The sequence below is a fragment of the Corella eumyota genome, chromosome 5, assembly GCF_963082875.1.
Source record: "Corella eumyota chromosome 5, kaCorEumy4.1, whole genome shotgun sequence".
Lineage (NCBI taxonomy): Eukaryota > Metazoa > Chordata > Ascidiacea > Phlebobranchia > Corellidae > Corella > Corella eumyota.
In genome coordinates, this window is record NC_137494.1 from 13,920,920 (window position 1) to 13,947,853 (window position 26,934).

At 32.4% G+C, this 26,934-nt stretch overlaps 6 protein-coding genes across 7 annotated transcripts; 2 read left to right on the forward strand and 4 right to left on the reverse strand.

The window, feature by feature from the left end:
- The first annotated feature begins 559 nt into the window (after positions 1 to 559).
- On the forward strand, positions 560 to 9,686 carry LOC145753545 (two pore calcium channel protein 1-like). The gene is made up of 16 exons (XM_082569949.1): positions 560 to 904; positions 1,261 to 1,470; positions 2,127 to 2,255; positions 2,689 to 2,811; positions 3,218 to 3,438; positions 3,685 to 3,811; positions 4,584 to 4,745; positions 5,115 to 5,341; positions 5,725 to 5,895; positions 6,214 to 6,278; positions 6,662 to 6,816; positions 7,354 to 7,570; positions 7,919 to 8,009; positions 8,442 to 8,555; positions 9,140 to 9,273; positions 9,562 to 9,686. The coding sequence occupies exons 1-16, from the start codon at positions 560 to 562 to the stop codon at positions 9,684 to 9,686; spliced, it is 2,616 nt and encodes an 871-aa protein (XP_082426075.1).
- Positions 9,687 to 10,050: 364 nt separating this feature from the next.
- LOC145752177 (protein YIPF4-like) lies at positions 10,051 to 13,025 on the reverse strand. 2 transcript variants are annotated; one of them, XM_082568402.1, is made up of 7 exons: positions 12,863 to 13,025; positions 12,197 to 12,364; positions 11,736 to 11,759; positions 11,040 to 11,148; positions 10,833 to 10,959; positions 10,575 to 10,766; positions 10,051 to 10,512 (listed from the first exon to the last, which is right to left on the reverse strand). In XM_082568402.1, exons 1-7 carry the CDS (start codon positions 12,942 to 12,944, stop codon positions 10,375 to 10,377), a joined length of 840 nt encoding a protein of 279 aa, XP_082424528.1. In that variant the 5' UTR covers positions 12,945 to 13,025; the 3' UTR covers positions 10,051 to 10,374. The 2 variants fall into 2 exon arrangements, with proteins under 2 accessions (XP_082424528.1, XP_082424529.1); XM_082568403.1 differs by lacking the exon at positions 11,736 to 11,759.
- Positions 13,026 to 13,519: 494 nt separating this feature from the next.
- On the forward strand, positions 13,520 to 15,201 carry LOC145753307 (ribosome biogenesis protein NOP53-like). Its single transcript, XM_082569715.1, has one exon. It carries the CDS (start codon positions 13,563 to 13,565, stop codon positions 14,775 to 14,777), a length of 1,215 nt encoding a protein of 404 aa, XP_082425841.1. The 5' UTR covers positions 13,520 to 13,562; the 3' UTR covers positions 14,778 to 15,201.
- On the reverse strand, positions 15,097 to 21,484 carry LOC145753306 (sorting nexin-6-like). Its single transcript, XM_082569714.1, has 12 exons — positions 21,368 to 21,484; positions 20,308 to 20,457; positions 19,515 to 19,625; positions 18,791 to 18,912; positions 18,354 to 18,477; positions 17,727 to 17,825; positions 17,189 to 17,294; positions 16,811 to 16,907; positions 16,604 to 16,643; positions 16,206 to 16,388; positions 15,925 to 16,074; positions 15,097 to 15,682 (listed from the first exon to the last, which is right to left on the reverse strand). Exons 1-12 carry the CDS (start codon positions 21,371 to 21,373, stop codon positions 15,632 to 15,634), a joined length of 1,239 nt encoding a protein of 412 aa, XP_082425840.1. The 5' UTR covers positions 21,374 to 21,484; the 3' UTR covers positions 15,097 to 15,631.
- Positions 21,485 to 22,863: 1,379 nt separating this feature from the next.
- Positions 22,864 to 23,799, reverse strand: LOC145753546 (uncharacterized). The gene has a single exon (XM_082569950.1). The coding sequence runs from the start codon at positions 23,797 to 23,799 to the stop codon at positions 22,864 to 22,866; it is 936 nt and encodes a 311-aa protein (XP_082426076.1).
- An 87-nt stretch (positions 23,800 to 23,886) lies between these two features.
- LOC145753547 (uncharacterized) lies at positions 23,887 to 24,990 on the reverse strand. The gene has a single exon (XM_082569951.1). The coding sequence runs from the start codon at positions 24,988 to 24,990 to the stop codon at positions 23,887 to 23,889; it is 1,104 nt and encodes a 367-aa protein (XP_082426077.1).
- Positions 24,991 to 26,934: the final 1,944 nt, after the last annotated feature.

Here is a 26,934-nt window from a genome sequence, read left to right on the forward strand (position 1 = left end):
AAAATCCTTCGTTACGTAAAAGGGCTGATATTAGAAATATAATGACATTAGATATTTTAAAGCTTAGTCATCAATAAATAAAATACATTGATTTTGTTTAATTATGGATTTATTTATATAACATTCAAACGACATACATGTGAAACAAAAAAAAACATTTAAAAAAACTTTTACGAAAACCGACAACACAAAAGCATTATCACAAATCGTAACCCTTTTTTAAACAACATCATACCCAGTATGTTATTGCAGCAAATAGTAAATGATTTATAGTCACGTGACCAGCATTTTGTTTACTTAATGCAGTTAGCGATATCGCTACTATGCTTATGTTATAACCTTAGTTTAACCGGTTATAATGAACTACATAAGCAACTAAGGTCACAGAAAAAAAATATATTTCAAAATTAAAAGAGTGCATTTTTTAAAGTTTTAAGGGTGTTAAAAATAAAAAAGTGACCTTTTTAAAAGTTTTAGGTGCTAGGTTAGAGCCTGACATTGGCAAAAAAACAGTTGAATTGTGTTAAACCTTAGCAAAAAATTTAAAGGGACTTAAAAAATGGATTTATTAAGTAACGAAGAAACAGCAACGGTTCAAACAAACTTACCTGTTGTTGTTAACACAAATGAAACAAATTTGGAACAAATAAATCGAGCACAATACAATGTTTCATTTGAAGACAATTTTAACAGTGACGTATTCGACATTTTGCCCGCTAACGGCGTAACTCCACCACCTCAGTCTAATCTGACGTCATCACCGATTACGTCACCCCCGAAAAACGGATTCGAAGATTCGTTCGTTGAGACACAAACCAATAGTTCATCAAACAATAACAAATTTACTCAAAAAATTTTTAAATTTCCCGAATATACGAATCGCAGTGGAAAGTTAGGAAAAGAGGTAAACCAATATGAATATTTTTATTTGTTAAATTGATGCTTTAAACGTTATAACAGTAAAACAGACAGTCCTTGGTTCAATTCCCACTGCCTTTTAGTAACAACGTTGTTTAAAGGCAAAATATTTTAAAAAGTTTTCTAAAATTTTATAATTTTCTATAAATATTTTTATTTAAAATAAGGTTTTTTAGTTAAAAAATAAAATATCACGTGACATTAATGCTTGATTACCCATGCGCAAGAACGTAAACAAACAACACGTGCTTAACAAAACATAACCCCTAAAACAAAAACAATATTCACCCCAAAACTAACACAAGCGAACCCCCAAAAATCAAAATTTACCTTTATTTTCAGGAAATTACACTTTTTCTAGCCGCCAGCTATATTGAAGACGCATGTTATGGTCGAACTCTTGAATATAGAACGGACGAAACTTCTCTTTTAAACTACAAGCGTTACTCCTACCCAGTTTTAAAATATGTGACTTTGTTTTTTATGTGGTTGCTTATTTTTTTGGCTCTTTTTGAAGATCCTGCGGTGCCGGGGTTGGCAGTGCCTTACTGGGTATATTAGTTCCATAATTATATAAGCTATACAACAAATAACAACAATGATTAAGTTTTTTTTGTATATATCTTTATCCTCGATGTGGGAAGGTCGAATGCACGACCTGAACATAGAGTAACATTAGTTACTCCGACCCAGTCTCGAGTTGCCCTTAGCAGCTGCTGGCTCAGCAGGAGTTCATACCATTTATAGCACCTAATTCAAGGGCGCTACAGCATGAGAGCAGTGGGGATTGAATCCACGACCTTATGGTGGTGTAGCAAGTGTTCTCACCACTACACCATGCTGCCGTTGTTTGGGAGGATTTATTTATCCTTGATTTAGGAAGGTGTCCTCAAGACCTTAACATAGAGTAACAATTGTTACCCTGAGCAGCTTAGGATATTATTAATTAAGATTACCTTATAATTAATTAATCTGCCAATTGGTTTTTAACTTAACAAAAGTTTTACTCGTTTTTAGTGTAAATAAGACACTGCAGCATGAAAGCAGTGAGGATCGAACCCAGGACCTCAACTAATATAAACTGTAAATAATAACAAAACTAATTTTATGCTTTAAAAGAAGACATAGCTAAATATTACACCCTATTACAGCCACAATTTAATTAACATATTTCTAAAACTTAAATAAATTTATTTTTGTATTATAAGGGGACCATGCTTATCGAGTTATTATGCCTTGGAGTTATAATGTTTAGGATGTATCAATTATACCAATTTGTTCCTCAACAAGCTCTTATTAAAGACCCAAAAAATATCGTCATTGGAGTTAGTATTTTGGTGAGTACAAAGTTAAATTTATTGTGAGAGTAACTTGTATGTACTTAGCGTGAGGTCTTTAGTTTGAGCCCCACTGTTAGCAAAAATAAGGTTTTAATGGCACATATCTAATCAAAGGGAAAACAGCTATATATAATAAAGCTTAGTGGATAAAATATAATGTCCCATTTACAGGTCTACAAAATAAAAAACTGCCATTTGTGGTACACAAGTTTTAAAATTTGCAACCCTATTACGACAATTAAATTTCTGACTGTAGGGCGGGCTATCGACTTGTAAAAATTAAAAAATAACGAAGTTACAAAATATAAAAAACTATCAAATAGTATTTTAGATTAAGCTAGGTACTGAAATACTCTAAAATTAGGCTGTAAAACTGACCTTCCAACATCAAGGATAAACAAATACTAGAATAAAACTATTCTTTCTACAGTTAACGTTTATCGACATGATCATATACATTGGTATGATAAACAGTCCAGCTAGTATACATGCATTAAGAGTATCCAGGATGTTGAGGCCTTTCTTTATTATTAACATGAATGAAAGTAGACAGGTGAATTCTTTTTTTTTAAATTTTATTAATTGTAATAAAGTAACATCAGTTACTCCGACCCAGTCTCAAGTTGTCTATAGAAGTTTGGAATATTATAGATTATAATTGCCTGAAATTTATACCGCTTAATAGTTATTGGCTCAGTAGAAGTTTATACCGTTTATAGCACCCTACTCAAGAGTGCTACAGCATGAAAGCAGTAGGAATCGAACCCATGGGCTTATGTAGAAAAGCCAGGATTTCTTACCACTTTAGTATGCTGCAGTTTATTTAAAATGTAATAAAATTAAAATGTTTAAAATTATATTATGGCACCTTTTTTTAGCTTTTAATAATTGTAAATATTTATGTTGTAGTTGTTTTTCTTATTTAGAAATTTAATATTTTAATGTTTTTTATGTTCTAGGTACGAAGAGCATTCAGAAATATCCGCAATACTATTCCAGAAATCCTCAATGTTCTAATCCTATTCTTTTTCAGCATCGCTCTTTTTACTTTACTTGCTTTTAAATTATTTGAGTTTAGGAAATTGGTATATCGAGATGGTAGCCCTTATTTTACAGAATATTTTCAATCTTTTTTTGATCTTTATGTGCTAGTCACTACAGCTAACAGCCCTGATGTCATGTAAGTTTTATTTTTTGTAATATTGGTTAATTATTTATTATTTTCAGCCTAATTGTAAACTTATCTTTGAAAAAAATGAAATGAATTTATAGTGCTTTTTTTGCCAGTAATAAGAAGTTATTTTAAGGTTTAATGGTCAATAATATTTTAATATTACCTTTTTGTTTTTTAACTAAATATTTAATTAGTGTAGGTAGCATTTAAAAAATAGTAATTTTAAAAATATGTCATTATTAATTTTTTTAGGATGCCAGCTTATGATAGCAGCTCTTGGTTTGCCTTGTTCTTCATAGGATACATCATTATAAACACTTACATTTTCATGAACCTATTCTTAGCTGTTATTTACAATAGTTACCGCTCTCATTTAAAGGTTTGTAAAATAATAATCTGTATTTAAATATAGTGTATTGAATAACATTATGTCATATTTGGACTAGAAGTTCATAGTTTAATCCCCACAGTTCCTTATGCAAGACTCTTACAATTAACCGGCAGCATGGTGTAGTGGTAAGAACTCTTGGTACACCACACATGAGGTCGTGGGTTCAATCCCCACAGATTGCATGCTGTAGCGCCCTTGAGTAAGGCGCTATAAACGGTATAAACTCCTGCTGAGCCAGCACTTAATCAGCAGCATAATTACCGGGCAATTATAATCTATAATATCCCAAACTGCCACAGGCAACTCGAGACTGGGTCGGAGTAACTGATGTTACTCTAAGTTTAAGTCGCGCATTTGACTTTCCCACATCGAGCATAAAGATATATACAAAAAAAAAATTTTAATTTGCCAAAATAGCACGGGTAAAAAATTGACATCAAATGACTATGCCATTTTATAGTTTGTAGTTTTTAGAAGCAATTAAAAATTGCTTGCCCTTACTACTCTTGGTCCAATCTTAACTAAAATATTTTGTATGTAAATGCTTTAAACTTCTGCTGTACCAAAAATCAATTGCCAACATAATTATCAGGCATTTAAAATTGATAGTAATCCAAACTGAACTTTGGAAAAAGTTAACTTGAGACTAGGTTGGGGTAATAATTATACTCTATGATTAGCCTGTACAGTCAGCCTTCTTACATTAGGTATAATTAAATAAATACTTAAAAATATAATAAATTTTTGACATTTTCTTCAGACTGAGATAAGAACTTCAGTTTTATGGAAAAGAGAAAAATTAGAAAAAGCTTTCAACTTGTTAAAAGAAGCTCCAGAATATGAAGACGAAGTAGAAGGGGTAACTAATAAAACTTGGATGAGTGTTCTAAAGAAATTAACTTATTCACCATCAAGAGCCAAGGTATTGTAATCTTGTGTTGTTGTATACCTTAAACATTTTTTTTGTATTTATCTTTATCCTCAAAGTGGAAAGGTTGAATGCGTGACTTAAACATAGAGTAACATCAGTTACTCTGACCCAGTCTCGAGTTGCCTGTGGCAGTTTAGGATATTATAGATTATAATTGCCTGGTAATTATGCTGCTGATTAAGTGCTGGCTCAGCAGGAGTTCATGCCGTTTAAAGCGCCTTACTCAAGGGTGCTACAGCATGTGAGCAGTGGGAATTGAACCCACAACTTCTTTTTTTAAAGCTTTTTAAATTTTTTAAAGCTTTTTAAGCATATGTACAAATTGTCATCTAATATAGATTGAAAAAAAATTTTTTTTAGATCCAACTTTTCTGGGAGGTCCTCACTACGAATGAAGATGGAACAGAAGATGAAATCTTAATTGACTCCAAGAAGAGGATCACTAAGGAACACTTCCTTCAAGTGGCCAACCTCCTAAACGTTTATGTTGTTGAAGACGGAACGTCTCTTAATATTTTTGATCAATATTTTCCAAATGTTTACAAATCTACAGTTAGCAAGTTTATTAGAAAGGTTGTCATGCACAAGTAAGATGAAAATATAACTATTTTTTAAATTTATTTATCCTTAATGCGGCAAGGTCGTCCTAACGACCTAAACATAGAGTAACATCAGTTGCCCCGACCCAGTTTCAAGTTGACTCTGGCAGTTTGATATTATAATTTCTTAATATTTACACTGGTGAATAAGTGTTGGCTTAGTAGAAGTTAATAACGTTTATAGCACCTTACTAAAGAGCGCTACAGCATGGGAGTAGTGGGGATCAAACCCAGAACCTCATGTAGTGAAGCCGAATGTTCTTACGATTACTTCCTGCTGCTGGTTTTTTATTATTAACAAATACTTATTGTATATTAAAAATTATTAAAAATTTATTGTAGGCTATAACTAACCAACAATATTTTTTTAGGTATTTTGTGTTATTTTTTGATATCCTTATCATAGCAAATGCTTTCTGTATTGCCTTGAACTATGAAGATACGGAATGGTTCTTTCTAAGTATTTTTATCCTTGAAATTTTGCTTAAAATTTATGCTTATGGACCAAGAGAGTATTTTAGTTTTGACAGACTCTGGAACTGGTAAGTATAAAAAAAGTGAATTATAAACATTCAAGATTTTTTTGATTTATTTTTATCACGTTTTTAAATCAAAATTTTTTATCAACTTTTTGATTTAAACTTTTTAATAATTTATAAACCACTAGTGGATAGCCTGCCCTAAGGTTGGCATTTTACTTGTTGTAATATGGTTGCAACTCTTAACTAATTTTGTCTGCAATAATTTATCCATACATCACAAACGGCAATTTTATTTATTTTGTGGGCTTATAAAATAGGCATACATACAAGTATATATATTGTTCACTAAGCTTCGTTATTTATAGATTTATGATTTAGGTTTGACTTCATTATTATACTTTCTGCCTTTATTGCAACCATTGTTGAGGCCAGTTTGGATGAACGTAAGTTCTATTTTTGTATATATCTTTATCCTTGATGTGGGATGGTCGAATACACAACCTAATCATTGAGTAACATTCGTTACCCCGACCCAGTCTCGAGTTGCCTGTGGCACTTTGAAATATTATAGAATATAATTGCCCAATTATAAAGCTGCTAATTAGGTGCTTGCTTAGCAGGAGTTTATGCGTTTATAGCATGAGAGCAGTGGGGATTGAACCCACAACCTCACAAGTGTTCTGTTTTTGTTTTTTATTATTTGTATATTTTGTTTTTTTAATTGTTTAATTACTAGCCCAAGGTCATTTTAAGTTTGACTTTCAAAAAACATTAAAAAACACTTTTAAAAACAGTAAAAATAATCCAAAAATCTTCCTTTTTTAAGTTTCTGGTTTCCCCAGAGAGGCATTAGACTTCCTGTTGGTAATGCGTTGTCTCAGAGTTGTCAGAATTGTTGGAAACATCGACAGATTCCGAGTTATTATTCTCACAATGGTGAACATCGCCCCCTCTCTGTTAACATATGGGGTTGTTTTACTGGTAATAAAATTTGTTAAAATTAAGGTTTTGCAGTTTCATTACCAGGCATTTTTTGTGTATAAATTTATCCTTGATGTGAAAAGTTGACTGAACGACCTAAACATAGTGTAACAACTATTACCCCGACTAAGTCTTGAGTTGCCTGTGACAGTTTGGGATATTATAGATTATTAATACCCAATAATTAAGCTGCTGATTAGGTGTTGGCTTAGCGGGAGCTCATATCGTTTATAGCGCCTTACTCAAAGGCACTACAGCATGAGAGCAGTAGGAATTGAACCACGACCTCATGTGGTGTAGCAAGTGTTTTTACCGCTACACCACGCTGCCAACTATAATCAATAGTATCTCAAACTGGCAAAGAGACTAGGTTAAGGTAACAAATGTTCCCTATATTTGGACTGTAAAGTCAACCTTTCTACATCAAGGATAAATATTAACAAGTAAAAAACTTAACACAAAGTCAATGCAATAAAACATTGTGGTTAAGGTGTTAAATTTTTTATATAGCCTATCATGAAATAAAAATATTTTCAGATGCTTTACTATTCATTTGCTATAGTTGGTATGGAGAGCTTTGCCGGTAAAGTAGAATATGTTGACAGTTACGACCATTCTGTTGCAATATATTGCAACAACCCTTTATTAAAAGGCACAGAGTTTGTAAGGATGGGATATTGTAACAATAACTTTAACGATATTTTACATTCGATGGTTACTCTAGTTGAGCTAACAGTTGTTAACCAATGGCATGATATCCTTTTTAACTTAATATTTGCAGTTTTTTTTGGGATAATAAATTAGTTAATTTTTTTTCTTTAAATATTTATAGAACAGTTGTGGGTTAAAACACTTGGCTTTACAACATGAGGTTCTGGGTTTGATACCCATTGCTTTCATACTGTAGCACCCTTTGATAAAGCGTTTTGAACAACATATGGCCTAATTAACAGATTGATTATTATAGTTAACAAACTATCAAAGTTAACTTAAGGTTGGGTTGGGGTAACAAACGTTACTATATGAGATGCCTTAAAGTTTCTTATATTGGGGATAAATAAATTAAAAAATAAGCATCTTTATTTACCTTAACACGGCTTACTTATTGCGATTGGGTTCTCTAAAGTGACAAATAATGGTGCCAAGGTTTATTTTATGCTGTTTCATCTGACTGTCGTTATTCTAATTATGAAGTAAGTATCTCTTTATCTTGAAAAATAAATTTAAAATATTATTTTAAGTGTTGAAATAATAATATAACTTAGAATATATATGGCATCATGGTGTAGTGGTTAAAACGCTTTAAAAACATGTGGTGTTGGGTTCGATCCCCACTACTTTCATGTTGTAGTGGTCTTGAGTGAGTAAGGCGCTATAAACAGTATGAAATTCTGCTAAGACAACACTTAATCAGCAGTATAATTATCGGACAATGATAATCTATAATAATTTAAACTGCCAAAGGCAACTTGAGTCTGGGTAACTGATGTTACTCTATGTTTAGGTCATAAAATTGGCCTTCCCACATTGAGGATAAAAATAAATATTGCTTTACTTTGTTTAATTTTAATATTTTAAATCTACCGAAATTTTTTTACTGAACTTCTAAAAATCTCACATTTTAGTATTATTGTTGCTTTTGTTCTGGAAGCTTTTATCCTTGAATATAAATTATCAAAATCAACAATCGAAGACAGGGTTGAAAAAACAATTCATAAACTTGGTCTTAATGCCCATGAGTAAGTTTACACAATTTTAATTAAAATTTTTAATATTTTTCGATCTGGAAATAGTTAAAATTTAAGTTAATTTTAGATTAGTATCTGTAATGCAATAAAATAGATTTCATCTTATATGCAAATAAATTGGTGAAATGGTTTAAAAAAACATACAATAAAAATAAGCAGTTCTTAAAAATGTTAAAAATTTACTTTTACAAAATTAAATGTAATAGTTAAAAAGGGGAAAATGTAAAATAATAAAAGCACTAAACAAAAATTTGTTTTTCAAATTGTAAATTGGTTTGGAAAACATGTTTAAAAAAATACAACAAAAATTCCTGAAAAATGTTTAAAATAGTGATGCTACAAGCTTAGTGTAATAATCAAATGGGGTTAACAAATAAATATAAAAACAAATGTTATATATTTTAAATAAAGACGAATTGTTTGTTATTAAAAGCAAAATATTTTATAACAAATTAAGAATGCTTTCTTATGCCTTTTTTACAATTTACTTTAAAAAGAAAATTGTTTAGAGCTAAAATTTAAAAATTTAATAAAATAGCAAAAAAATTTGAAATTTTAAAACTTTTGTAATTTAGTAATGTAATGGATTTCAACCACGATCGAACAAGAATATTAAACGAAAATGACGATGGTGAAAATGATGTTTATTGTGAACAAAGACACGATGGACCAACCAGCAAACCAAAACATTTGTTTAAAATTAATCAAGGTAACAAAGATTATAAGTCTAAGGTTCTGGGTTCGATTACCACTGCTTACTTTTGATTGCATTCTTTAATAAGGCATTTTTAATAAATATTTTTTTTACAAAACTCAAATTAAGTTTAAAAAAACATCAGCAATAGTAAAGAAAATTGGATTTAAGCATTTTCAAATCAATAAAAAAGTTTGGTACACCTCGCTTATAATATTAAGTAAAAATTATAGCAAAATCTAACATTATTTGGAAATAATCATTTAATATTTTTGCTTAACAACAATTTTACTTTTTAATAAGGCCACAAAAATATCGAAGTTTTGCTTCAGAAGATGTTCGAGGAAGAACTGGAATTAAACGAAACAGAGACATCTGATAAAAAACTAACACTCGATGGAGTGACAGAGACCTCGGTTCTAACTTAAATCCTCCAACTTTTAAATTATTAAATTTATTTTTTCAAGTTAATGTAAATAGCTACTGTAAAATGTAAATTAGAATGACTGAAGTCCATTTTTTATCAGAGGTTGAATAATTTGTTTAACAATATTTATGTATATTTTATGTAAATAGTCAAAGATTAAAAAATAAATTAATAAATTTGGCTGACTTTTACAAAATCTAAAAAGATTTATTAATTTTGTAAACTATAGTACCATGTGTTCTTTTTATGTTACATAGATCAACTTGTGCAATAAAAGTATTTAAATATTTTAAAATACTGTGAAAAGATTAAAGTTATTAATTTGTTGTTTAGATTTTTTTTATTTATTCAACCAAACATAATAAGCAAATAAATTTTATTTATACTATTTCTATGTGCATGCTAAATACGGTTTAAAAACAAAAAGAAAAATAGGATTTAGTATAATAATAAATAGAAGTTAAAACATAAAAGCAAAACAAATTGTGTAATTTTGAAAAAAAATTTTTTTTTATTTGAAAAAATAATAAAGTTTTTTTTTTAATTTTAACTATTATATAGTTAAGATATTAAAATTAAAATCTAGTCCATGAATGTTTAAGTTATATTCTTTTATCTACAATTTTCTATTAAATAATTTTAAAAAAAGCAACAAAAAACAAATAAAAATAAAAACAGAAAATATTTTTTTAAACGCCCGAATATAAGGAAAAGAAATAAATATACAAAAGGAATATCGGGTAAATAAGTAAAGGTTTTTTTTCTTTATAAGATTCGCTGACTATTAATGACGCGGCGCTATACGATGCCCAAAAAATACCAAACATCTAAAAATAAAAAATAAGTAAAAAAAAAAAAATTGATTAAAAAAAATTTTAATTTTACTTACCCTTACACAAAATGCAATAACCCCAGCATGACCCAGTAGGGTAAAAATAGCTGCAGTGATAATAAGGGGTAAAAGGGAATATCCTATCACCCCTAAACACTGAGAATACCCCACCTCGCCCCCTAAAACTCGAGCCAGCAAGAATATCATAAAAGAACCAAACACCCATAAGGTTAAAATCCAAGAAACAACCTAAAAAAATAAACAAGTTAAAAAAAATAAAAGTTACAATGAAAAAAATGAAAAAATGATTGTTACCTTGAATTGACCGTACAACGACACAACTGCAAACAACAAAACAACCACTAGGGGCCCCCAGAAGTCTGGATTATCTCGAACTATTTGTCGATTATATCCAAGAGAAGGAATTGGTAATAATACACATCTTTAAAAGTTAAAAAATTTAGATGAATATTTTTTTTGTATTTATATACAAAAAAATTCGATTGTTTTGAATGTATTTACCTAATTTTATAATAAATATCTTTAAGATCGATATCGAGCTCCTCCAAAAGTGGCGGGTCCTCTTTGTCATCTTCGTTAAAGTCCTCCGTTTCCAACAACCATCCATAACCTTGGAGAAAAAAAGTTTTTAGAAATTATGATTTATTATCAATAATGTTAACTTTTTTGCTACACCACACATAAGGTCCTGGGTTCCATCCCCACTGCTCTTTTGCTTTAACAGCCTTGAGTAAGGTGCTATAAACGGTATGAGCTCCTGCTGAGCCAGCACTCAATAAGCAGCATAATCATCAAGCAATTATAATCTATAATATCCCAAACTGCCACAGGCAACTCGAGACCGGGTCTGAGAAACTGATGTTACTCTATGTTTAAGTCTCGCATTCGCTGTTCTCACATCGAGGATAAAGATATATACAAAAAAATATAAAGAAACTGCATGCATATTTTATAGATCCTAAAAAGTTTCACTAACAATAATAATTAAACAAAAATTATTAAATATTTCACTTTGTACCCCAGCCATACCCCTTATAACATTCTATAAGCACCTTAAATTATATCTCCATTCTAAATTTAATAAAAAAAAAAAATTTATTGCATATAAAAAAAAACATTAATTTTTAATTGTTTTTAATTTTATTTGAAATAAACACCACCATGTAATAAAACACCCACAAAATTAATTATTTTAACCTGATATATGAAGCCACTCTTGACCTGCAACAAAGTTCACCAAAAACAAATTTAGGATCATTTAGTAATCGCAATTTAATCAAGAAATGACAGACAAATGTATTTTTTCAACGGTTAAGCAATCGTGAAATATACTTTTATTTTTAAAATGCATTCTATAATGCCTGCAACCAACTAATTATATAATAAAATAAATGTAGCAATATATTATTAAAAATAATTCTAAAATTACACAGTCTGAAAAGTAGGGCAGTTTTTGACGAGATGTCATGCGTGCAAGTGTAAAAAATGACACCATATCAAAATTATCGGTCTTTGGATGCTCGCGTGATTAATTTTAGTGTATTTACGCGAATTTTTTTGACACCAGACTTGCAAAACGTTAATTTCAAGCGTGTATTTTTTTAAACGAAAAAATCTTTTGCGTGCACGCTGCCTTACTATTCAGATTGAAAAATTACCTCTCTTCCTTATCAGTGTCCCAAAACTTCCCTCTCCTGCATCCTTGGAAGAAGTAGGAGGAGCTGAAGACAGGTTCCCGGAAAAAGATTGATCCATAAGATCCAGGCTGACCTCTCCCGTTGTGGATGAAATCATGTTGTGAGGGTTGTACTTTTCAGAAGCAGTGTCTAGAGATTTAAAATATGATTTAGTTTTAATACTCAGAACACTTGCTACACAACATGATGTTGTGGGTTCAATCCCCACTGCTCTCATACTGTAGCACCCTTGAGTAAGGCACTATAAACAGTATGAACTCCTGCTGAGCCAGCGCTTAATTAGCAGCATAACTATTTGGCAATTATAATCTATAATATCCCAAACTGCTGAAAGCAACTCAAGACTGGGTCCGAGTAACTGATGTTACTTTATGTTTAGGTCTGTAGGTCGTGCATTTGAAATTCCCACATCGAGGATAAATATATTTATATACAAAAAAAAAGGAAAAAAAACACACTCAGACATTGACACATTTGGTTTTTATTTTTAAAAATATTACAACATAAAACAAAGAAAAAATTATATACTTGCAGACTGGACTTGATCTACGAATCAGTATAAAAAAGGAAAAAATTTACTTTAGATTATACTAATTTTTTTATAGAATTTAAACACATAAAACTTACAAGACGGGCTTTGCGAAGGTACGAAAGTAAATTCAGAAGATACAGAACTTGGACTAGTAAGATACTGATCTTGTTCTGCCATTTTATCTATATTCTTTTACCCCCTTAAAGTTGTATTGCGTTCTTCTTTACAAGCTGCTGCAAATTTTTGAAAACACGTCAAATTTTTTTGTGACGTAGAACGTTACTAAACAGAGTTGTCAAATAATTTTAACCTAAAATATTTATCAAACGAATTGCTAAAAAAACAGCACAATAAATTATTTAAAAACAACCAAAATTTTAAATTTAATGTTCTTATTATTACTAACCTAATTCATGCCTTTTATTTTGTAAGATAACTTTTTTGGCCGATAGGTTTTTGTTATAATACTTCTATGGACTACATATGCACTCACGTGTCATAAGAAATCCCTCTAAATTATTTTTGTTTACTAAATGTGTGTAATGAACGTAGACTACTACAATTAATGGTAGCTTAAACCATTCGTAGTTTTATGTTAATGTTAATACTAACTTCATTAATAATGTAGGCACCAAACTTTGTATTTTTTCTCCAATAAGTAGACAAAACTTTTTTTTTGATATTTTTTTTTAACTCAGCTGTTCTGACATTATTAAAGTTATTTTTCGTTAAAAAAGATACTAATTAAATATCAAATTATTAGTAGGTTACATCCCGAGTTTGTGTTTTATAAATATGGTAGTTGGTGAAGAAAAAAAGACGAAAAAATCGGCGCGATGGAATAAAAATAAGAAAAAGAATTGGAGGAGCAAAATCGTTCTTACGAACGTCGAAGATGCATTGGATAAAGAAAGACTGGAAATTAGAACACACGGAGAATTGTTAAAAAACAAAAAAGATGATCAGTTGTTCACTATAGAGAAGCAGGGAAGCGATAATATAAAAGGACATAAAAGATATCGACGATTTAAAAAAGCTAACGAAGTTATTCCTGCCTCCAGAAGAAATGTGGCGAAATTTAAACGCCGACAAGAACGTCAAATGTTAATAAGACAGCTTTCTAAAAAACCCAAGAAAATTCAACATAAGCCAAAAGTGTATGAAACGAATCTCGATATTTGGAGCCAAGAGGCAAACGAAATAAAGGAAAATATGCTGGGAAGTTCAGAGGTAATAAAACACACAAAAACCGTGATCGGTAAATCAAAAATCGTTAGACCAAAACATTTATTTACCACCCCCTCTAGTGATGTAAAATCAGTTGAAGTTTCGCATCCAGGAGCATCTTATAACCCCACTTTTGATGAACATCAGGACCTACTTTACAAGGAAAACATTTCGGAGGAAAAAAAGATAAAAAAATTAGCGAAAATTGAACGTGCATTAGAGTTTGATCCTGACAACATCTGCACAGCTGAATCAAATGAAGCAGAACTGAAGGAGGGGTTATTTGATGAGGAGAGTGAACCGGAAGAGGAGGTAGATCAATCTGAAGATCTTGTGATAAATCCTCCAGTCTCCACAAATGATCGAAAAACCCGAAGATCAAAACGAAAAGAATTACTCATGAAGAACGAGAAAAAAGAAAAGGAGACAGAATGGGCTCACAAAATTCGGCAGAACGAGGTATTCCGCACAAAAACTTTCCTTTCCGAGATCAGCAAAAAAGAGAAATCTGACAAAGAGAAAAGAATAAGAAAGAGTCAGATCCGAAAACAACCGGTCTTGTCCTCCTTAAAATTTATCCAACCAGATCATGATTTGCAGCTGAGCTCTGAAATCAAAGGTTCACTTAGACAACTGAAACCAGAGGGTGATCTTTTAGAGGATCGTTACAAAAGTCTTCAGAAACGTTGTATTATCGAACCAAGACAAAAGTTCAAAGCACCAAAACGTAAATATAAGCTTAGATTTCAAGAGAAACGGTCGTTCAGAGAAATTAGTCTTTAAATTTTCCGTTACCTAATATAAAATGTGATTTAATAAACAGCTATCAAAAACAATTTTATCAAAATCCACGTGCTCTGAAAGTCCATTTCCCCGAAAATATGACTTTTTTTATTTACCCCTTTTTACCCCAACCTTCTTCTAAAAATGCATTTTAATAATTAAAAATCTTGCGATATATATATAATTATAAAATGTCGATTTTGAAGTTAGGGTTTTCGGAAATATGTGCAGATACTAAAAAACTTAAATTCACAAACTCACTTAATAATAATGATATTTAATAATTCTTAAAATATTCACAATACATTGGAACAAAAAAATGTTTTTTTTATAGTAATGTAGGATTAGAAGGCAAATAGGGTATTGTATGAAATATTGCACATAAACAGCTTAATTAAGTATAAAATAAAGTTTGTCAAATTAGATAATAAAGACGAATACTTCAACCATTTTCTAGTGTAATAAATTAGATTTAGTTTAAATTTTAAATCAATGAATTTATATAAAATATAGCTTACTAATATTAGCCATAAAGTAGTAATATTGAAATATAATATAAATAAACATTGGTAATGGTTTGATAAATGAAAAAAACACAAAAAATACAGATAATCTATAGGAAAACATCAATTACAAAGCAAACATGTAAATTTTTGTGACAATATTCCACTAACATATCCCACTAAACCAAAAATTAGTGAAATTTTAAAATCACATTTTGAAATGTTTTTTTTACATATCTTACCTTTGCAATGACTTTGGTATAAAAATTAGTATTGGTGAACTGCTATAATGTTTTTATATAAGGGTACAATAATCATAGGAATTAATGAAGTAATAGTTTAGTGCAACAATCACATCTGTTCAATTGCAGAAAGGCAACCCTTAAGCACCTGAACCATAGCCTGTTAACATTAAAATGTATTAAATATTAGTAGTACTATAAAGAAATGAGTTGCCTTTGACAGTTTGGGATATTATAGATTATATTTGCCCGATAATTAAGCTGCTAATTAAGTGCTGGGTCAGCAGGAGTTTATACTGTTTATATCGCCTTACTCAAGGTCACTACAGCATGAGAACAGTGGGGATTGAATCCACGACCTTATGTGTGGTGTAGCAAGTGTTCTTACCACGTTTTATTTACCTTTGAATGCTTGAGTTGCAATTCTCCTAACTCAATTAAGTTTTTCCTGAACGCCGTAACCCTCCTTCCTTTAAATTCTGTTAATTCCTTCTTCCCTACTTCTGAAAGGGTTTCAAATTTCTCCCGTGATGCTTTTTGGCCTTCTTCGGCCTATAGTAAAAACAGATATTTACTTAATGGCATCTAATAATATTTACTACAAATATTCAACATTGTAAGGTCAACAATTTTAGACACAGATACACAACTTAAGACTGTGTTTAAAAGAAATGCAAGTCTACCTGTTGAACATTTTTGCCCTTAGCTCTTGCCCTATCTAACTCTTTGTTAGCTGTTTCATAATTTGCCAAACTTCTCGCCCTTCTGTACAACAAGTCTTTACAAGCTTGAGTATCCCTGGAATAATATCTCAACAAATCGCCAAGTTTTAAGTCGACGTCTGACGCACTTCTAGCTTCGAGTTTCTGCGGAGATTTCGGAAAAAAATAGGTTTAGTGATTGTAAAATAAAATTTGGATATAAATTTTTGTGGGGAAGTGTAGTATACTGGGTTGGCATTGGGTTACAGGTCAAATATTTCGGGTTTGAACCGCACCATTGCCACTATTTGCTTTTGAGAACAGCATTATAGTAAATACAAAAAGCAATCTTTTTCAAATTAAAAAACATATTTTCTTACCCTTATTTTTTCCAGTGATTCATACACCTTTATCATTACCCTAAAATATTACAATATTAATTATAAAATATAAGTTATAAAAATCTATATATAATAAAGCTTAGTCAGAGATATATATAGTTATGTCCAATTTATAAGCCTACAAATTAAAAAAAAATATATAGAAATATAAAATATATAGTATCAACTAAATTAAATCTAATTTACTTATCCAATCCAGCTTTATGACTTGAAGCAATTGAGTTTTCTACAGTAGAAAGGGACTGAAGATTAATTGCTATTTTTGAATAACTAGCAGCACATTCTAAACAATATTAAATTTAAAAAATTGAAACTTCTGAAACTAAAGTTGACCTTACTACATTGAGGATAAATAAAAATTAAAAAATAAACTTTAATTAAACAAAAGCAACTTGGTATTAAGACTGTGAAGTCAAACCTTTATACATTGAGTATAAGTTTATAATTTTATGAAATAAACTTACATTTGTTAACTTCACTCAAACTTATGTTTGTAAACTTCACTTAAACTTACGTTTGTGAACTTCACTCAAACATTCATTTGTAAACTTTACTCAAACTTACGTTTGTGAGACCGAGTCATCCTAGAACCCTTGGAAGTAGCATCCTTCACTCGAGTATGGTACTCGCTCATGAAAGCCTTCTCGTGCTCAAAAAACTCGTCGCTATCCTGAGGTAAAATACACAAACAATCTAAGTAAAAATTAAACCAAATCGGCCGTTTTTGACTTCCACAGAACACTACATTGTTTATCATACTGTTAACTATACACTTGTGGTGTTACTATAGTGTAAATATCAGATGATTAACTTCTGTTTATAAAAACAGGAAGGTAAAAGTGTAAATAATAATAAGTCAAAGTGATTGACAGTTTAATTGGATTATTATTTAAGGTAAATATTTTCTAACCAGTTAGTAATTGATTGCTAGTGTCAGATAAGCTTAGTTTTATGCAACAAGCTTTGGATTTGAGATAAATTTAGATGTAAAATGATGTGTTTTAATAGGTAAAATAAAAATAAATCTTGTATATATATATTGTTTAAAAATAAATAAGCAAAGTTTTGTCAAAAAAAGACTCGATTATTTTTTTAAATTTACCTTTTGTCCTGATAAAATCAAGGACTCATCGGCAGTTTTTGTCAAGTTTTTAAAAAATCCAGTCAACTTCTCTTTTTTATTCTTGCCACGTACGTTCAACTAAAAGTTATATTTAAGCCATTTAAAGCGTTTTAAAAAGATTAAGTTAAATTTGTCCTTGTTGATGTGGAAAGGTCGACTTCGCGACTTAAACATAGGGTAACAATCATTACTCCGACCCAGTCTCGAGTTGCCATTGGCAGTTTGGAATATTAATGATCATAATTGCTCAATAGTTAAGCTGCTGATTAGCTGCTGGCTTAGCAGGAGTTCACACCGTTAACAGCGCCTTACTCAAGGGCGCTACAGCATAAGAGCAGTGGGGATCGAACCCACAACCTCATGTAGTGTAGCAAGTGTTCTGACTACTATACCACGCTGCCGGTTGTATATTTTTAATGTGTTTGTACAACTCAGTTAAGCTAATCTCAATTTTTTTTTTAATTAGTTTATAGTAAGTTAAGTAACCTAATGTTTTATAGTAACTTGTAACATATATAAGTAAAAATTTATAATATTTTTTACAACTAAAAAAATTGTGCAGCTAAAGTCATAAACAAAATTAAAAAAAAGGTTTTTATTGTTTACCTCTTTATCATATTCCAGAAAGACTCTGAAATTGTGGTTGGTTTTTAATGTAGGATGAAGTGCAAGACGGCATAAAAATATTTCATGCAAGGCTACAGTCTTTTTGAAGATTGCAAGATATTCACTGTCAAATAAAAAAGATTGTTAAAATTTTAGACACATGCACAATGGCGTAGTGGTTACAACATTTAGCTTCACTACATGAGGACTAAGGTTTAAAACCCGCTGCTTCCAAGCTCTAGTTTACTCAAGTAAGGCACTTTTAACAGTATAAAATCCAGCTGAGCTTAAAAACTAAATCCCAGATAAATTATCGATGAATTATAATAAAAAAATATCTAAAACTGAAAAAGTCAACTTGAGACTGGGTTGGAGTAACTGATGTTACTCCATGTTTAGGCTCTGAAGTTGGCGTTCCCATATATTTAACGACTTACGCTTCTAATTCCTGCTTCATTCTGTTAAACTCCTCTTTAGTCATTGAACCTTCGCCTTCACTCAACTTAGCTAACTTATCTCTTGAAGCTTCAAAGTCCGGTCGGGTTGGTGCCGGGGGAATCTTTAAAAAATACAAAAACTTGATTTTAAAATCGTATAAATAAGAATTTTAATGTTAAGTAAAGTGTATCAATTAAAACATGGCACCAAGTTGATTATTATGCTATAAAAATTAATACAGTTGGCGTATTACAAACCCTAAAATAGATGATAACTGATAAATATGTTTAAAAATTTGATCAAGAAAAAACTAACCGTTTTTTAAGATCAACAAATATATCAACTTTACAATAACAAAAAATCTGGCCAAAACGTAACAAAAATAATGACAAAAATTCCTAAATCAATTTCCTTTTGCCATACGACTTATTAAGGAAGCTATTATTTAAAATAGGTGATTAGGCCAAAGTTTGCAAATTGATTTATTTTAACAGTATAACACTGAGGTATTGGCAATAGTTGTAAAGTCTTAAAGTTACAGCGATGGGTTCAAGTCCCATTGCTGGAAGTTTCATGCTGTATATTTTAAAAATCTCTAAAATTATATTTAAATTATAAACAAAACATTAAAAAATTATGTTAATAAAATATAAATCTTATGTTGCTGTGCTAAATTAAAACAGTTTAAATAAAAATAATTCAAAACAAACGGGTTAAACTTACAAGTAAACCCGCATATTTTTCATCATCAACATACGAGTCATGAAGCCAAACAAATTCTTCATGTTGTCGAACAACAGAAAACTCGTTGGTTTTAAATTCTTTCAAAGTGGTCTAAAATACAAAAGAGTTGAGTTTAGTGACAATGTCAGGAATATAATATAAAATCAAGTATATTAACTAAGTCATGTTTAAAGATTTTTTATATTTTACATTGCATATTTATTTATTCTTGATGTGGAAAGGCCTACTTTACAACCAAAACATAAGAGTAACATTTGTTACCACAATAGTTTATCTAATAATTCGTTTTTAGCTTAGCAGAAGTTTATACCATTATAAGTGGTGTAGTGGTAAGAACTCTTGCTACACCACACATATGGTCGTGGGTTTAATCCCCACTGATCGCATGCTGTAGCACCCTTTAGTAAGGCGCTATAAATGGTATGAACTCCTGCTGAGCCAGCACTTAATCAGCAGCATAGTTATTGGGCAATTATAGTCTCTATAATATCCCAAACTGCCATAGGCAACTCGAGAATGGGTCGGAGTAACTCGTGTTACTCTATGTTTAAGTCGCGCATACGACTTTCCCACATCGAGGATAAAAATATATACCAAAAAAAAAAAATGCATTACTCAAGAGTGCTACAGTATAAAACTAGTAGGATTTAACTTTATGACATAACGCAGAAGCAAAGTGTTCTAACTACAACATCACACTGCCAGTTACATTATACTGTTTATTGTTTAAGATAATATGAATGGTGCAAAAGTATAACAAAATATATCTTACCTTAGTATGAACTGTAAATTTCACTTTGTCTTTTTCACTTAGAGCATCGGAAATATCGACAACAAGTGAGTTGTCAGTAAGATCAACACTAACAGATCTATTTCCTTTTCTATCGTTTTCCAATAAATCTGGACTGTCATCTAACCCATCCTGTAATTAAAATAACAATTATTTTATGATAGATCTTGTGTGAAAGCAGTTTATTTTAAATAGGAATTGCAACTAAACCGGCAGCGTGGTGTGGTGGTAAGATCACTTGGTACACCACCATGAGGTCGTGGGTTCAATTCCCACTGCTCTTATGCTGTAGCGCCCTTGAGTAAGGCGTTATAAACGGTATGAACTCCTGCTGAGCCAGCACTTTATCAGCAACATAATTACCGAGTAATTATAATGTGTAATATTCCAAACTGCTAAATGCAACTCGAGACTGGGTCGGAGTAACAGTTGTTACTCTATGTATAAGCCGCGCATTCGTCTTTTCCACATGGAGGATAAATATATATATATACAAAAAAAAAAAACTAAATTTGCCCAATTTGTAAGAAGTTAACTAAATTTTTTCTCAAATTTCTAAAAAAGAGTTTAAGCTGTTGGGTGGGATTTAAAAAATTAAAAAAAAAATCCTTTTAGCTCTAAATATAAGCTGGGTTTTTATTGCCTTATGTTTTTCCTGCAAATTGCATTGTCTCTTTTTTAACCCCTTTTTTGTATCATAAACTTTTACACAAAATCAAATAATATTTTAATTATTCTATAGAAGAAAAAATATTTTAATTTAATTTTACCAAATTTTTTGTAAAGTCAATCCTTAAGACCATTTTAGTTTAACAATACAGAAAACGTATTTCTATTTAAACAATTAAAGGCAAAAACAATTAATAAGTTCTATGTTAATCATTGCAAAAGTCAGTAATTGGTACTAACTGGTACGAAATCCCGGTACAAAATATTACGAACAAAACGCCCTTAAAATTAGTTAATTTTGCGCGAAATTCCGCAATTTTACAAATAAATGTTGTAAGAATAGTTTAACAAGTATGTATATATAAAAAGTTACCATCATTTTGACTTAATTCTTCTTAGAAATTGATTTTTAAATTTAAAACTTCGACTTGTTTACTCTTTAAGTCTGGGTTGGAATATTTTCAGGTAACGTAATGCCTGAGTAAATGTGGATCACGTGAACTAAAATCTGACGTCATTATAAAGTTATCAAAGGTTATCCTCAATTTTATTAAATTTTTAATCACTTTTTATTGTTTTTTTTTTTCAAATTACTGATATTTTTAAGTTTAGTGATTCTAGAGAAAATGATGTGGTGTTGTTGTAACTTATTTAAGCTAACTGTTAAACGCTCTGCTTAATGGAATATTGCGTGGCATTGGTGCGAATTAAACTTAAAACTTTTCTGCTTGTAGTAGATGCCATGACCAGTTTACCACAACACTGGAACAAAAACTAATTAAAATCAAAAACCGGTGAAGTAAAAGATAGAGCACCTGACTTCATTATATGTTGCCCACTACTTTCATTTGGTGGCGCCCTTAAGTAAAATGCTTTAAACACTACAAACTCTAGCCAAGCCTTAAAAAAATTGATTTAAAACAGCCAAAAGTAATAAAGTCTTTGAAGTTAAAATTTACACTAAATGGCCTTACCACATCAAGAACAAATAATAAACCTAACACTTATACATAAAGTTAAATAAATCAAATCAAATTGTAGGGTTTGTCTAACTATACCCCACGTGACCAACAATAGGTTGATCGGAGAATAAAATACGCCCCTTGATCACAGATTGATCTCAGTTAATATAAAAATAATACCGATAATGGGCCCAGAATTGCAACTGTCTAACTCGACTGATACAACAATTGAAATACTCTACAATGTATTCAATATTCAGTACACAAGAAAAACAATTAACAAAAACAATACTGGCTTAACACTTACAAATCAATATTACTTTTAACAAAAACTAACTAAAGACCATTTATGAATTGTTAGAACAGGGCGAATCGTATTCTAAATATATGACGTACTAAAAGTAGAATTCCAAAATTATTCCAAGTTACGATACAAATAAAGACAAAAAAGGCGAAACACAAATCACGTGACTAAGAACGCTGGAAAAAAGGGAAAAACTTGAAATGACCAGGCGATAAGGCGATCCAAAAGAAGCGCACAATAGCGGCTAATGGTGTCCAACCGAGTGTGAAATTGTATTTAAAATTAATGAGAAAATATAAATCAGTTTTCATATAAATGGACTTAACATTCCGGCCCCAAACGACCGAGTACACAACAAAATATACGAAGTCATTTCACAATAAACAAAGTACATTATATCAAAAACGAAACCAATATACACTGTGAGCATGCAGCAAACAGTATGACGTGAGATAATCGTCAAAAAAGAAAATATTACATTATAACAATATACGATAATCGTACACATCAAAGGGTAAGAAAATACGAAAGTTCACACGAGTGACATGAGGTGAAATGATAACGATACATGCAATAATGAATGAAAGAAAAACGCGTTATAAGTCATTGCTGCGCTTCGAGAAGGCACAGCTTTCTAATATCCCGCCAAAGGACCGTTGTGGCGGTTTTTACACGCACGCGTCGTACAAGTCCGTTACAGTCACTTTCACATTGTTCTATAATTCCCTTCGGCCAGTATCCTCTTTTAATTGTGTCATCCACAATCAACACTACGTCACCAACAGCAAAATTTCTCACGGGCCGAAGCCATTTTTGTCGCAATTGCAAAAGCGGCAAATATTCTTTTAGCCATCGCGTCCAGAATTGATCGACGACTAGTTGGGTCAGGCGCCATGACTTTTTATAACCATCCGCTTTTATAAATTCTCCAGGGGGCAATGACATATCGATTGCTCCTTTTAAAACCATACTTGGAGAAAGCGTTTCCAAGTCTCGCGGATCATCACTAATAGGGGTTAAAGGTCGGTTATTCAAGATCCTTTCAACTTCAGTGAGCAACGTCATGAGACCGTAGTCGTCAAGAACTCGTTCACCGGTGATTGAACGTATAATTTTTCGAACTGTTCTTATTATACGCTCCCATACTCCGCCTTGATGGCTTGCAGCAGGGGGATTAAATCTCCAATCTATTTCATTCTGCAACATAGCATCATGCATTTGTTTTTTATTCCATTTCCTTATACCCATACGCAATTCACGTTCGGCACCGACGAAATTAGTGCCGTTGTCACTAAAAATTTGTTTCGGTGTTGGCCTTCTTGAAATGAACCTTCTGTATGCATCTATAAAGGCACTTGTTTCAAGCGACTGTGCAACCTCAATATGGACTGCTCTGGTGGCCATACAGGTAAAAACACAAGCATATCGCTTAACTTGGCTCCGTCCCAGCTTGACAGGTATGGGGCCCATATAATCGACACCAACACAGGTGAATGGTGGCCTGTTGGCAGTAACCCTTGATGAGGGTAATGCGGCCATCATTTGTTCACCGATTTTCGCGTTCCATCGTCTACATTGTCTGCAGTTTCGTAGTACCTTTCGAACAGCTGCCTGGCCACGCAAAATCTAAAAACTTTCCCGGATAGAGGCTACCACATGCAAGGTTCCGGAATGACCTTGACGTATGTGATGAGACGAAATAATGAGGGCAGTGACAGGGTGGTTTGAAGGCAAGATCATTTGATGCTTTGCATTCCTATCAACCAAAGACTTTTGTAATCTTCCTCCAACATAGATTACGTTATTGACCAAAATGGGTGACAACTTTTGCAACGAGCTGAGAACTTTTGAATTGCGAAGTTCTCCTTTACTCATTACTACAGGCGACTGAAAGTTCTCATGGTTAGAAAGCAACTTAATAACCTCGGGAAAAACGTCGTGCTGAACAGCATGTACGATAGCGGTAGTGGCAGCATCTATCTCCTGACGACTAAGAAAATTGGTGTTAAACGAAGTTGAACTTGCTGCTAAATTTCGAGTTTCAGCCTTCCACCTCAGGTATTGCTTATAACGAAGAAGCCATGCCACGCAGCGTTGTAATCGGAAAAAAAATGAATAGCGAGAAAAAAGGCGCTCAATGCCAGTGCTGCTAATTTCTTTTGTGAAATTGCACTTTGCTGGTTCTTGTTTCAACTCAGGATCGTCGTTGGCAAGCGGGGGCAAAACTTGTGGGCGAGCGGGCCATTCATTAACAACTTGACCCAAAAACTGCGGGCCATTAAACCAAATTTCGGCCTTATCTACTTTGTCTGGCATAAGACCTCGAGATGCTATGTCAGCCGGGTTACGTTTGGTGTCAACGTGTCTCCATTGACACGGCTTAGAAAGACCGTGAATAAATTCCAATCTATTGGCAACGAAAGTGTGGAATCGTGTTGATGTATTAAGAATGTATTGAAGCACCGTCGTCGAATCCGTCCAGTAGAAAATGTCGCCCAGCTTATACTCAAGCTCTTGCTGAATTAGCGTGCTTAGTTTTACGGCAATAACAGCTGCCGTAAGCTCAAGTCTCGGCGTGCTTACAGGTTTCAAAGGTGAAACGCGAGACTTGCCCATAACAAAAGAACATAAAATCACATCATGCAAATCAACAATACGAAGATAACTAACGGCTCCATAGCCAATACTGCTTGCATCACAAAACGTGTGCAGCTGAATACTTTTTAACATGCTTAAAGAAGACTTAAGGCATCTGGGAACGCTTATACGCTCCAAAAGGGTTAGATTACGTAACCATGCATTCCATTTAGTGATATGACTGTTGAGTAACAGATCGTCCCAACCTACTTGTGAATTGCATGCTTCCTGCAGTAATTTACGTGCAGGTAAAATGAATGGTTGGGCAAAGCCCAATGGGTCATAGACCTGACTTACCATAGAAAGAATACCACGTCTAGTGGAAGGTTTTAATTGAACGTTTACCTTCACCTTAAAACAGGGCGGTGTCCCAATAAACACCTAACGCACGTTCAGTTGGCAACTCATGTAAATCAAGATTTAACGTTGACGATGCCAACTCTGCAGAAGGAACAGAAGCAAGCATAGTTTTGTCATTACTAATAAACTTAGTTAAATGGAAGCCGCCGCTTTTAAGAAGCGGTTGAATATCACGTAACAAATGCAAGGCTTCATTTACACTACTACACGATTTTAACATATCATCAACATAAAAATTTTGCCTTACAGTACTCAGGGTTTGTTCGTTCGCACCAGTCAGGTTGTCGTCAGCTGTCTTACGTAATGCAAATGCAGCGCAACTCGGCGATGACGTCGCGCCAAAAATATGAACGTTCATGCGGTAATCAACCGGAGTTCGCGACAGGTCGTTTTCTGGCCACCACAAGAACCTAAAGGCATCCCGATCATTGGAATCAACGAACACCTGGTGAAACATGCCCTTTATATATGCACTTAAAGCGATTTTTTCCTGGCGAAAGCGCAAAAGCACGCCAACCAGATTATTAGTTAAATCAGGCCCCTGTAACAAATAGTCATTAAGAGATAGGCCTAAATGTTTAGCAGCACAATCAAAAACAATACGAAATTTAGGCCCTGTAAAATGGTGAGGTATATAATATTTAAAGTTACTTAAATTCCTAATTTCACCATCTAAAATCATTGTGGCATGGCCACTATTTACATATTCAGTAACCTTATCCCTATACCTGGAAAAAAGTTCAGGGTTAGCTTGCAATTTCTTCTTTAAGTACTGAAGCCTTCGTTCAGCCATTTTCCGATTATTCGACGGTCTTGCAAGATCGTCCTTCCACGGTAATCCAATTTGGTAATGACCGTCAACCTTTTTAACGGTCGATTTCATTATTCCCAAAGCCCTTTTATCCTCTATTGAGGCCTCATGGCGTTGAACGTCGTTTAAATCCTTAAAGTCTTGATTAAACGAGTTGACCAATATTCTACGAGAAGCATCAATGCCATCTAGGCTATGTAGAAAATTGATTTTTCGTGCATTGTTATCTGACCTATTAGAGTAGTCAGAACCAAATAATGTCCAGCCAAGCGCTGTATGCAGGCCAAATGGCTGACCAGGTTTACCCACACGTTGCTCCTTCAACCTAAAGGCTTCATGTACATTGTTACCAAGAAGCAATTCAATTTTTGCGTTCTTAAGTCTCGGAAACGTGAGATCATTAAGATGCGCGTAGCGGTTTGCTACATCTTTAGTGGGTATACTTTCACTTACATCAACCAGGTCGTTTAAAACAATAAGCTCGTCTACATTAAATGACTCGATTTCATTAATGCCTTGAATATGCATACCTCCAACAATGGTATCATATTCGGTAAGTGAATTTGCTGTAAATAGCTGTACATGGCGGTCGATTTTGTTAAGCCCCAATTGATTGGCTAACGTTTTAGTACACATACTTGTGTCGGAACCGTCGTCCAAAAATGCATAAGTTTGGACGATTTTGTTTGGGTCGCTGCCCCAAACCTTTACTGGAAGCACCTTGAACCGTTTCACATTTTTACTTTTCTGTGTACCGCAGGCGGTGACAGCTCTTTCTTCGGCGTTCTCATTATTTGTAGGTGCGTTTAAGTTTTCATTCGGTTGTGGTTTGTTGTAATGAAGCAAAGTGTGATGTTTTTTGCTAC